Source organism: Osmia bicornis, chromosome 2 (assembly GCF_907164935.1).
Source record: "Osmia bicornis bicornis chromosome 2, iOsmBic2.1, whole genome shotgun sequence".
Lineage (NCBI taxonomy): Eukaryota > Metazoa > Arthropoda > Insecta > Hymenoptera > Megachilidae > Osmia > Osmia bicornis.
This window is the reverse complement of record NC_060217.1, coordinates 1,290,739-1,303,390: the sequence shown is the minus strand read 5'-3', so window position 1 is coordinate 1,303,390 and position 12,652 is coordinate 1,290,739. Positions and strand designations below refer to the sequence as shown.

Genomic DNA, 12,652 nt, shown 5'->3' with positions numbered 1-12,652 from the left:
CTCACATCTCACTCCTACAAACAATTTCAGGGAATTGAAACAAATAATTATTGAAGTTGTAAAAATGATCGTGCTGCTATGATTGATCAAGGTTGCCCACGACAGCAATGAAAATCCTGGGAGAAAGAAACATGCACAGAAATGTCAGCCATTTTACATTCAATAAGTGAAAAACAGTGTTAATCAGCCGAGGGTATATAAAGGGGATGGGTTTGCTATAATTCTCAGTGGAATACGTTCTCCTCGTTGATTGAAGCTGACCATTCAAAAAATTGCAATTCTCTAAAATCGTCTTTTTCAGTGCACTACCCCTTCTGGTAAGTAAATTTATTTACTTAACACGTTGATTTCTGTCATCACTGATCAACAATAGAAATTTAATATTATCAAATAATTAAAGGAAAAAAAGGTTAAAGAGAATTTCATACGCTATTAATATTGCATTGTTTATACAAGGTAGCAGGGTAGCCAATGTTAAATTTAATACATTGAATGCCATGGGGTCATCGGTGACCAGTGCCATCAATTTAATAATAAAATAAAATAGTTAAAAGAAGAAAAGTTTTGATTAGCTTAATACCTTGACAGCCGGTATTTTATATTCGTAATGTTGATATTTATTACTATTTTTTTTTATCTTGTTCTTATCTAGCATGGCAAATACAAAGTACCATTTAAAAGTAAATAATTTTGCAGTTTATGTAAATTGTTAGATACAAAAAGGAATTTAGAATTGCAAAAGTTAAAATTACCACGAAATGTATAATTGCTCTTGACATTGTATATCAATTGTAACTGAGTTATGCGAGTATTGGTTGAACATAATAAAAAGTTATCTAGGGCATATATTAATAGAAATGTGATTTTAATAGTTTACACGTGCAAATATTATTACAAATATTTAATTTGTAATCATGATTGTGAATCTCTCCATTTCATAAAATTCATGTTATTCATCAAAATTTATTAGATAACAGACTAAGCAACAAATTAAAATTATTGTGGAAAAGAATTGATACTTGCTCTTTAATTTTTGCTGTATTTCTTAAAGTAAGATATTTTTAATTTATTTTTAAGGAATAAGCATCTGAGGGCTAATGTTTAATTCAATCGCAAGATAATTATTCAATTTTTTCGCGAGTAACATTAGAATAATTTAGAAAATTACGATATCTCTATTTCTAATTTGAGCAATATTTCTTCTTATAAATTGATTATCATACTGAACAGTATATCAAGAGATAGTAACAACGATTAGTTTTGAAAATTGAATTGGAATATGGAAAATAAATGTATTTCATAAATTTACGTTTGCTGTAAATGCTTTTTCACGTTTCGGATAATTTCCTTGGAAGAAGTGAAGGCCGTTATGCACTACCGGACTGATTTATGCTCTTCCGGGATTAGTTCAAGGACATTCTCTCCGCATATCATATTTTTACCATTTTTATCGTTTTTGTTCGTTAACTAAAGGAATAATTCATAAATGAATATCTTCAAGAACATATAAGTATTCAAAAATATTTAAATAAGTTTGATATGCTTCTACATAGTATTTACAGAGTACCATTTCTATATAAATATGTTGCATATCTACAAGGAGTGATTGTTCTATTGCTTTTTTTTCCACTTAATTTTAAATAACAGTAGAACAGTTGAGTGAAATTAGTTAAAATTTTCAAGGAATATTAACACCTTGACCATCACTAGGATATAAGTGACTAATGCTTTAAATTCAAGGTAATTCAGTGAGTAATTAAAAGAAAGGAGAAAGGAAGTTTTTGTATAGCACTATTATTATTTTATACTAATAGCGAAAAACTGACGATATAAATTTGAAAAGTAACTATTTCTATAGTACTTAATACACATAATTTTTTGTTCCTCTACTCCGTTATTTATTGTTATATGTCTAAAACCATAAATAAGTCAGGATATCGTAAAATCGCACTGCAATTATTAATTAAACTGAAAAGTAAGAGTTACGAAACACAACAAAACAAACAAAATAATAATCAACATTTATGAATCTTCAATGAAATAATTAAACTGGTTAACAGGATTAATAATTATTTTTCAATTATTTAACCTAATATGTTTTTCAATTACGTATGTAATTGATTGTCAATCTAGATAATCAATATTCTATCGCATAACTTAATTGCATTTATGTAAGTTCTTACATTAACGTTCAATGAAAACCACATAACCGTTTCATTCTTCAACATCTAGACGAGCAACTGTGACAAACAATTTCATAAAACTAAAGTTACTGAAATTACAAATATCGGTATAAAATCGTCGGTTTCATGGATTAATGGAAGTGGTTGTATGTATCGTAGAAGTTAACCCTAGAGCGGTCTTTGAATTATTTTTGACCCAAAGACCTTAAGTGGATAATAGAATGAAAGAACGTTCTAGAATTAAATGTAAATATCAGTATATTGATAAATATAACAAATGACCTAACCGTGGTAGTCTAACAATGTAAAATAAGGAAAAATTATATAATATCTTTCCTGTCAATTATTGAATACAAGATGTTAACACGAAGTTTATTTGACTCTTTGATAAAGTTTTATTTTTCAAGCTACCAAGAGATCAAAATTTCTACAGTATTAAATCTCATCAGTGTTTAGATATTATTATTATTTATATCTAATTAAATTTTAAAGGAATTTCATAATAACGTGCGTTTACAAGAGAATCACCAAAAAAAACGAAAATTCGACAGAATCTTTCCCGAAATAGGATCTTTTCCGTTTCCTTCACGGCACAGACAGATTAATTTTGTTTTTTGTATAATTATGGAGAAAGCGAGAGAAAGTTTTCTATGTCTTATGTATCGGCATTTAACATTATCCGGCGAGGTTCAGAAGCGACCTTACTTCTTCGGGGACCGTTCTCAACACGACACGTGTGTCATAGGTTCCGATCGGGTTCGACTGTTTGTCCTTAGATCGTTTCCGTTGAAATTTCGTGTGTGTTATAGAACGTTGATATTATAACAAATTTCACAAAAGATTTCTGTGTTTTTTATTTATATCTTAATAATTGTTGTTTTGTTCTAACACATAGGATTAATTAAAAATAAAATAGTATATTATTCGGAAATTCTGATCGGTAATGGACACGAAAGAGTTTGTTGATTTTGGCAAAGCGGCCATCGATTTCGTGGCTAATTATACGGATAACTTGAGAAACAAGAATGTCCTTCCGGATGTTGAACCTGGATATCTTAGTGAATTGTTGCCGGAAGAAGCGCCACAGAAAGCGGAAACCTGGCAGCAAGTGCTTAAAGATGTCGAACAGTATATTATCCCAGGGGTAAGTCTGTATTATATTAAATTCTTTCATTTTTTTGGTTTATTGAAAAAAAAAGTTAAATAAAATTAAACGGTGGCGAATGGAACATCACGTGATTAATATGTTGGTTCCGGATGTGAATGCATTTTAAGATTTAACTTCGTACCTGACAGCCAGACTAACCCAAGTCCATTTGAAAAAAAAATGAAGTTATACACTATTCACCGATCACAAGAAGTCCCATAAGAATAACGTAATTTGATTGGTCGCATCCCACCTTAGGGGGTCAGCGGATATGAGCATAGTATCACCCTTTTGCCCCTGTTCCGTCGCATCAGACTTCTTGTCATCGGTAGACAGTACATTATTTTACTGTTCTTTCTTTATAACGGTTACAGAAACATATTCATATTGCGCTTTAAATGAAAAAGATGATCATAAGGACTACATTCGATTTCTATACAAAGCAATGTGTGACCGTTCTTGATTTTCTGCTTTACTGGAATGTAATGAACATGGACTTGGGTTAATCTGGCTCTTATCGTCAGGTATAGAATTATTTTTGAACCAATCTTTCAACAAGTTTCATTAAATACTATTATTTTTAACAAGTCTGACTTACCGTGTTACTTCGAATTTAAGCCGCACTTTCTATTCACATTTTTAAGTCGTAAAATTATGGTGCGGTTTAAATTCAAAGTGAATATTTTAACATCAGATGTTAAATGAAGATGTCGAAAGTGATAGTGTATCTAAAGAACATTTTCAATAAATTGTAAGTAGCTTATTATAGTTATCTATTTCATTGAAACAAATTTTTTCTTATTTTTCAATACCTATCATAAAATCATTTTTATTTTTATTATTTTTTCTAATTTTCCAATTTTAAAATCCTACTGCAGCTTAAACTCGAAGTAACGCGGTATTATTTTTTCGATATTTTGTTACTCTTTTTGTTTATAATTGCAAATAACTGATACGAATATTTTTAAATAGGTAAGTACATGAATTTTAAGCCGATTATAGATGAAATATTTTTGAGCCAGATATTTATCTTTCTTAATAGGTAACATGACAATCAACGTGTTAGAGTTTTGGTGTCTACTAGGGATAAGTTATCGAAGGTTTAATAAGAAAAGAGTAAATAGGCTTTTAATGGCGTTAGAATTATACTAATCATGTAGGATAATAAACTAAAAACGTGAATTTAAAAGTGAACCAATCATATTATTAATTATTATTAATAATTTAGTACGTCTTACAACTATATGTAGCCACTTTCACAGTGTTCTGTGCTTATTTACAGGTAACACATTGGAATTCACCGCATTTTCATGCATTTTATCCGACAGCAAATTCTTATCCGGCTCTTGTGGGTGAAATTTTGAGCAGTGGTATCGGTTGTATTGGATTTTCATGGCTTGCTTCACCCGCCTGCACAGAGCTCGAAGTTATTACGATGAACTGGCTCGGAAAATTAATAGGATTACCGAAGGAGTTTCTAAACTGTAGCGAAGGTCCAGGAGGTGGTGTTATACAGGTAGGTAACTATTGTTAATTCAAAGAAGAAAAAAAACAGAAATTTGATTTCTGTATATAAAACTACAATCCATTTAAAAGTCATCTACAAATTAGTATTTTTTTCCCATCGGAGTGAGGGTATTTTCATCTTAATTCAACATGGTGAGAATATCTTAAGGAAAAGATTTTTTTTGGAAAGATTGAAATATGCTATAATTTTTTAATAAATTTTACAAACCGTACATTTGATTGTATGATGGCTTTAATGCACTAAGTTATTACAACAAAATGAGGTTTCTCGTTGTATCTCTTACAAATTACATTAATTATTTAACAATTTAATAAAATTATCAATTGTGATCCACAGATGCAAATTTTATTTGTATTTTAAAAAAATTTCTGTCTCAAAAAATTTAAAGAAGCATGCTTTACAGTTCTCTTGTATTCATCTTACTAATTTAGGGCGTGTGTATATACAGGTAGATTTCGATTAGTGGGAGTAATAAATTCCAGAAATTGTTCGCATTATTTGAATTCGTACTATTCGATTACTTGAAATATAGGAATCGGTTCTTATTGTTAGTTAAAGAAAATATACGATCAAACTTTTGAAATATACCTTTCATACGTATATTATTAAATTATAATAGCATAAACATGTTTATTATTTTTAAAAGTATTTTTGATAGCACTTTCTTCTGCTTTTTCATATCTTCGTATATGTGATGATAAACCCGCAGAATTTTATCCACGTCTCTGTTAACTTGCATGCTTCGATCCATGTCTGGATCGAAAAAAATCTCGCAAGCCTTGCATTAACTCAATTTTTATTCGCATTAAATGCGACCTGGTATCATTTTAAAATTCGCACTAAATCGAATATCGCACTATATGAACTCGCATTAATCGAGACTTACCTATACTTCAGTATTAATATTTTTCTAATAATCCTTTACTTGTAATTGACACATTTACAGCGGAATTGTTAATATCTATTTTTTAACACATTTTCTATATTTTATAATTAAAATGTAAAAATAAAAACAGTTTGGGCTCGTCCGGGATTTGAACCCGGGACCTCTCGCACCCTAAGCGAGAATCATACCCCTAGACCAACGAGCCGCTATATCAAGCACTTGTCTTTAAATAAATTAATAATATAAAATTCATTAAGTTTATTACATCATTATTTTTAATGTTATTGTACAAAAATATTATATTCCTTCAATCAGTTTTTTCAATTTATTCTTGTATCAAGGCAATATTACTGTTCCTTTGGTTATATCCTACTATACTTTTTAGGTTCCTCATTTCAGTTGAATAAATAATTAAATAAAACTTAATGAGAGTTCAATAATTGTTATGTTTAATATCTTTATGATTAATGTTACGTTTCTAGAAATTATTAGCCTAAACATACAGTGTGTCCCACAAACTCTGTCCACTAAATATGTATCTTGGTTATTTCAAACAATACGAGAAAATGTTACTTACAAAAGTTATAGGGCTTAGGAAACTGCATATTGTGACATAAATGATGTTCTTGTAAGTGGAGGCGGTCACTTTTGTTTTTTTAAATGGAATGCCTAATTTTTTACGCTCGATTTCGATAGAATGGCATATTCTGAGTACAAAAGCACTAAGATGCATTACTTTCATATTCAGAAGATGCTAATCTATCGAAATCGAGCATAAAATATTAGGCATTCCATTTAAAAAAACGAAGGTGACCGCTGTATCTTCTCTACGCCTCCACTTACAAGAACACCATTTATATCACATTATGCAGTTTCTTAAGCTCTATAACTTTTGTAAGTAACATTTTCTCGTATTGTTTGAAATAACCAAGATATTTAAGTGGACAGAGTTTGTGGGACACACTGTATAGATAATATTATTGAATAAATATATTGATCCGTGGGAAAGAATCAGTATACTTATACATATGTTTAGGGTTAATTGCTGTTTAGGATTTAATGTATTAATTATTTTTACATGTATTACGTAGTTTTCTTTATTTAAATAGGGATCAGCAAGTGAGACTACGTTGGTGTGTTTATTAGCAGCTATAGAACAAACCACACGTCAGATAAAACATCTTCATTCAGACTGGGATGATGCTTATATCAGGTCGAAATTGGTTACATATACGTCTGGTAACTATTTCATATTATGCCCTTATTTAATTTTATAATTAATATATCTTTAATGTGCTAATTATACATTACATTTTACTTCCAATTTTTGAAATTTATCAGAAAAGATTAACATGAAATTTTGTTAAATGGTAACCTAAACTTCAGTTAGCAATCAATAGAGATAAATGTTACTTAAAACTCAGAAAATAAATTTGTTTAATCATCAATCGCTTTCTTAAATAGTTTTACAGCAAGATTGATCATTTTAAGTGTCAATGTTTGTTTCACACAGATCAATCAAATTCCTCCGTAGAAAAAGCAGGAATTTTAGCCTCGGTTGCTATGAAACTTTTACCAGCCGACGAGAAATGTGTTTTTCGAGGTGAAACGTTATTGAAAGCGATCAAGGAGGACTTGGTGAAAGGTTTGATACCATGCTGTGTTATAGCTACTTTGGGTACCACTGGCACGTGTGCCTTCGATAAACTTGAAGAATTGGGACCCATTTGTAAAGAGTACAATGTTTGGTTGCACGTCGATGCTGCATATGCAGGTTAATAAATTTACAACAACTACAATCTTTTGTTTAGAAATGTTTAACAATTAATAATTAATCACTTTGAATTTCGTTACTTTTAGGCCATAAAGTATAACATAGTACACTTTTTAAATATAATTTCAAACTTCTGTAAATTGAGTTATATTGAATTCCGTTCAAAGCTTTTAAAACCAAGCAATATGATTTGAATAAATTAAAAATTAATTTTAATTAATCTATGTTCAATAAATCATACAGCGTAAAATAAATAACAAGTAGATAGAAATGAGGAACTTACATTCTTTCCAAAAAATTAAAAATAGTTATTAATGTTATGTAAACATATATATTTTTGTAGGTGCTGCTTTCGTTTGTCCCGAATATCGGTATTTAATGACTGGAGTTGAATACGCTGACTCTTTCAATATTAATCCACACAAATGGTTACTCGTGAATTTCGATTGTTCTGCATTATGGTGCGTGTATTTTCTTGTAGTTTATACAAATAAAAAAATGTTTTACTCTCAAAACGATATAGCTGTATGTTTTAAACAATTATAGGGTTAAAGATTCTAGGAGACTCATTGAAGCTTTCAGTGTAGATAGGATTTATTTGGCACACGATAAAGAAGGACTTGCTCCAGATTATAGGGTAATTATTTACTTATTCAATAAATTATTTTGTTTATTTTTATGAAAAATTCACAAATATAAAATTATTTTTCAGAATTGGCAAATTCCGTTGGGACGACGTTTTCGTTCTTTGAAACTTTGGTTTGTCTTGCGTCTATATGGAGTGGACGGTTTACAGGAACACATAAGGCGTACCATAAAATTTGCTCAAAGATTTGAAGAATATGTTAAATCGGACAGCAGGTTCGAATTAGTGATAGGTAGATCCATGGGTTTAATTTGCTTCAGAATGAAGGTACATATATAAAAATTATAGAACAAAATACACATAATGAAGTAATTAAAATAATCAGAAATTTGAAGAATATTATCTACTTAATCCTCCAAATACGACTTTCAAATATCGCATGCCGTAGAAACTTTTACCTAGCAGCCGACCTTCATAGGTCGCAGAAAGCATGATTTCTTGGTTTATCGACCAAACTCCATATACCGTAGGTTTTGTTTATCAAGTTTCTTAGCTCACACATGCCAGTGCAAAAATATAATTATTATATCATAAGATACGTTCGGTTGCTAAGCTATACAGGATGCCCCAAATCAGGTGGGACAAATTTTAAAAGATGATTCTGGGGTTCGAAATAAGACGAAAATCAAGAATAACAAAATAGCGTTCGCGGATTTATCTTTTAGTTATAAACGTTAATACATTCGAGTGAAAAGCGCCTGAAACCGGCAATCTACATATCACCAACGATTGAACGTCGTTGAGGGGCGTGTATGTACAGTCATTTCCAACAGTCATTGAATACTAGAAGCTTACCACGTAATACATATTATGTTCGTTTTTATTACAGTATGGTATGAAATGTTGATAAATTGTTACTTAACATTAAATACTCTATTTTTTTAACTTTGAAGGAAATGTTATAACGCACACCGTACTCGCTAAAATGAATACGGGATTGTCTACTGTTCACACGTCATATTAAATACTGCAGCACCGAAGAACAGAATAGCACGTGGTAAGTTTCTTGTATTCAATGACCGTTGACAATGACTACAGGGTCTACCGTTTATCTCGGAACCCGTGCGCGCGTAAACTCATGAATGTGGCAATAGCGCAACGTTTGGCATTATTGGCGATACTCTAGTCCGAGATTCGATTCGGGATGCGAGTATATTTGTCTCTCTGCCGATCACGCCCGAGTTTTGCCGAGCCGAGCCGAGCCGAGCCGACTCGAAGTTCCACTGCTTATCGTGCATACTCATATCCCGAATCGAATCTCGGATTCGGTCGATTTCCTCACAGCTCTCTACATGACATTATACTTTCAGCAATGGTTTGCAGAGGGTGCATCTATCGAATTTTAACGCTGTTGCCACATTCATAAGTTCGCGCGCGCACGGGTTCCGAGATAAATGGTAGACCCTGTATATGCATGTACACATCCCTACTGGCATGACGTTCAATCGTCGGTACTATGCAGATTGGGGTTTTAGGTGCTTTTCATTCGAATCTTTCAACATTTATAATTAAAAAACAGAGCTGCGAACGCTTTGGTTTGATAAGGAAAAATCAGCTTCCGTCGATAAGACAAGAAGTGTCCAATGTTTGCCGTACCCAGGTGGTTAAAAGTTTCGCGATATAATTTAAAAGTCTGTAACAAAAAAATTGTTTTTAAAAAAATGCCACTTTCAACTGTTATGTATACGTGTATACATAACAGAGAAAAGAAGTTCATCATAAAATGAAATATAAGTTTATGAACTTTTTAACCTATGATGTTAATTTACGTAAATATTTCAACAAATTATAATTGTAAGACACTAATGTGAATATGAATAATTAATATGAGATTAAATAGATATGTACAATCTTTTATTTTCACATAAAGTGTAATTTCTTTTCTTTTATAAATTTTATTTTAATCAATTTATTATGATTTTCAGGGTGACAATCAGTTAACTAAAGAACTTCTCACCCGTTTAACAGCCGAAAAGAAGATTTATGTGGTTGCTGCAACTTTTCGCGAAAAATTGGTTGTTCGATTCGTAATTTGCAGTCGTTTAACTCGAGAAGATGATGTTATATTTGCTTGGAATGAAATTACAAAACAAGCGACAGAAATCGTGGGACCTAAGACACCTTGTTTGGAAGAAAAAGCACATAAATCATTCGCAAAATCTTCGGCTGATTTAGCGACGAGGATAGAAAGTTTAAATCTCGAGTCAAAAACGCAAACAATATCGTAGAATAAGTTTAACGCTATGGAGCAAAAGTAGGAAAATTGTATTTAATTTTCTAAAATTTCTAACTCGATTTCAAAGTTTCAAGTATCTGTTAGAGCTTTCAGTCTTCGCAGGATGGTGTTTAGTTTTAAGAAAATAAGATTTTAATGCAAAACTTCGTTCATTCGTTTATAGTTAACGAGAAAAATAGTTGAAATTGGATGTTCAGTTTATGAGAGTAAAATATTGAAAATATCTGTAATAACTATTCGAATCTAAAGTAGCATGTGAGTTGTATGATGAAGGTAAATAATTGCAAAGTTCTTTGCCGGAAAAAATGAAACTTTGTGGTTTAATTTAAGCGTAATCATTGTAATGATATTTTTGCTGGCATAAATATTTATAGCTCGTATTAATTGTGTTCGTTGATTAATATTTTCATTCATAATTTGTTATTGCAGATTTAAAAAAAGAATATTAATGTAGGATTTGAAAAATAAAGAAATTATATTGTAACTGTAGGCGTTTAGTGGCGGAGGGGAGAGGGTTTCGTCTCCCCAGATGCCTTTGGTTCGGGCCGGGGACCGCTAGGTGGCGGCGAGAGATCCAGTGACAGTGCTCTCGCAAGCGGTCGCCTGGCAGGCCTGGCATGCGGTTGGAATATGTACACTGAGTTGCATTGAACTTGTCGCAATGAAGTTGGCTACAAATTCACTAACACATTCACGCCGCAGCGTCGGTGAACCGAACTCGCCATCGGCTCACCGACACGGCGTGAATGCGTTAGTGAATTTGTAGCCAACTTCACTGCGACAAGTTCAATGCAACTCAGTGTACATTAAACTAGCATTTTATTTTTTTTATATTAATTATGTGTTTCATTGTTATGCTTCCTGAATAGCCTGTTATCGTTTCTCTCCTTAAACCGATTCAAGGTAATTGGATTAGACTATTAGGTTTTATTACATACAAGTTTCGAGTATGATAGATGTTTGGGACAGGGATCGTCTTTTTCTCCCCTCTCCTACATAACAATGTTTAAATGAATAGACATTTTGCAAATCATTTTACACAGTTAAGGCCCATATTGTATCTGTAAAAGTGGTCTTGGTCAAATTCAGTGTTTATACATGTTGTAATCCGAAAAAACCTACAGGCATACAGGTAGAAAACAAATGTTTTCTGTGCAAAAAAGATGGTCACATCGTGAGACAATGTCCTACTGTTAAAAGCGTGCCAAATACAAGTGATAAAATAATCGTTAATGAAATGGATAATGAGGTTACTATCAATGAAGAATCTGTAGTGGAAGTTATGCAAGAAAACACAACTATTTTGCCTATTAATACCTCTGAAGTCATTACTTCTAATGATATTTGTATTCATGATTCCGTTCTTGCCGCTAGTAATCAGGAAAACAACTATCCGTATGCCGCAAACGAAACCCCACCTTTAACGTTTGTCTCTCCGAATTGTACCTTGCTAACTGCAGAAATTCATATGAACAATGATCCGTCTCCCATTAAACGACCTCTCTCTACAAGTTCAACGGGGTCATCACAACACACTAAGGCTAAAGACAATTTATCAACGGATAAGGAAGTTAAGCCAAAGAAGAAAGCTAAAACTGAAAAACTAATAGCTAACGCAGGCCAAGAAGGAACCCAAACCAAATCAACTGATGAACTAATTGAACCAATTAAGCAAGTCATCCAATTATCACCTGGAAAGTTTATTCTTAACTATGACCAATTTAAAGGTTTTCTAGAAAATTCTTTTGGATCTGGTGATCCTATTAGCATTGCCAAAGACTACACGAGTGATACTCAATCCTTAGTGAATATGATATTCGACCTTTACCCGCACCTTAGTGAGCGATCTATTAAAAGCAGGTTCACAAGAATTCTTAATAAATTAAAAAAAGGTTTGACAAATCAAGACACCGAAGAATCTGAGCCTGAAATCTCCGAATAAATTTGAATAAGTTGTTTCTGAAGTATTGTACAATTATAATGAATAGCATTATTCAATGGAACGTTAATGGTTTTTTTGCTCGGCTCGAGAGGATCCAGTTACTGCTATAAGACTATAAACCTATGGTAGTGTGTCTCCCGGAAACTAATTTTAAAAACAATTCTACTGGACAAATTAAAAATTATCAGTGCTTTGTTAAAAATCGAATCAATGTTAACCATGCCAGTGGAGGGGTAGCTACCTATATTAGAAATGAAGCAGTAGCTACTGAAGTTCAGCTTCAAACTAGTGTCGAAGCGGTTGCGATTTC

At 31.9% G+C, this 12,652-nt stretch overlaps 1 protein-coding gene and 1 non-coding gene across 3 annotated transcripts; one reads left to right on the top strand and one right to left on the bottom strand.

Annotated features, from left to right (window-relative positions):
* Positions 1–235: 235 nt before the first annotated feature.
* Positions 236–10,780, top strand: LOC114876220 (aromatic-L-amino-acid decarboxylase-like). Of its 2 annotated transcripts, none has more exons than XM_029187455.2 (9): positions 236–317; positions 3,079–3,327; positions 4,613–4,846; positions 6,854–6,983; positions 7,258–7,518; positions 7,862–7,979; positions 8,065–8,155; positions 8,231–8,431; positions 10,090–10,780. In XM_029187455.2, exons 2-9 carry the CDS (start codon positions 3,127–3,129, stop codon positions 10,390–10,392), a joined length of 1,539 nt encoding a protein of 512 aa, XP_029043288.1. In that variant the 5' UTR covers positions 236–317; positions 3,079–3,126; the 3' UTR covers positions 10,393–10,780. The 2 variants fall into 2 exon arrangements, with proteins under 2 accessions (XP_029043288.1, XP_029043287.1); XM_029187454.2 differs by lacking the exon at positions 236–317 and adding an exon at positions 1,603–1,740.
* Trnap-agg lies at positions 5,878–5,949 on the bottom strand. The gene has a single exon. It is a non-coding gene; the product is annotated as a tRNA-Pro (tRNA).
* Positions 10,781–12,652: the final 1,872 nt, after the last annotated feature.

Bases quoted from the DNA above. Each gene is read 5' to 3' on its own strand.
- LOC114876220 (XM_029187455.2), top strand. From the start codon at position 3,127: ATGGACACGAAAGAGTTTGTTGATTTTGGCAAAGCGGCCATCGATTTC. The intron at 4,847-6,853 runs GTAGGTAACTAT...TTATTTAAATAG, and splicing joins CAGGAGGTGGTGTTATACAG to GGATCAGCAAGTGAGACTAC. The intron at 7,980-8,064 runs GTGCGTGTATTT...AAACAATTATAG, and splicing joins TTCGATTGTTCTGCATTATG to GGTTAAAGATTCTAGGAGAC.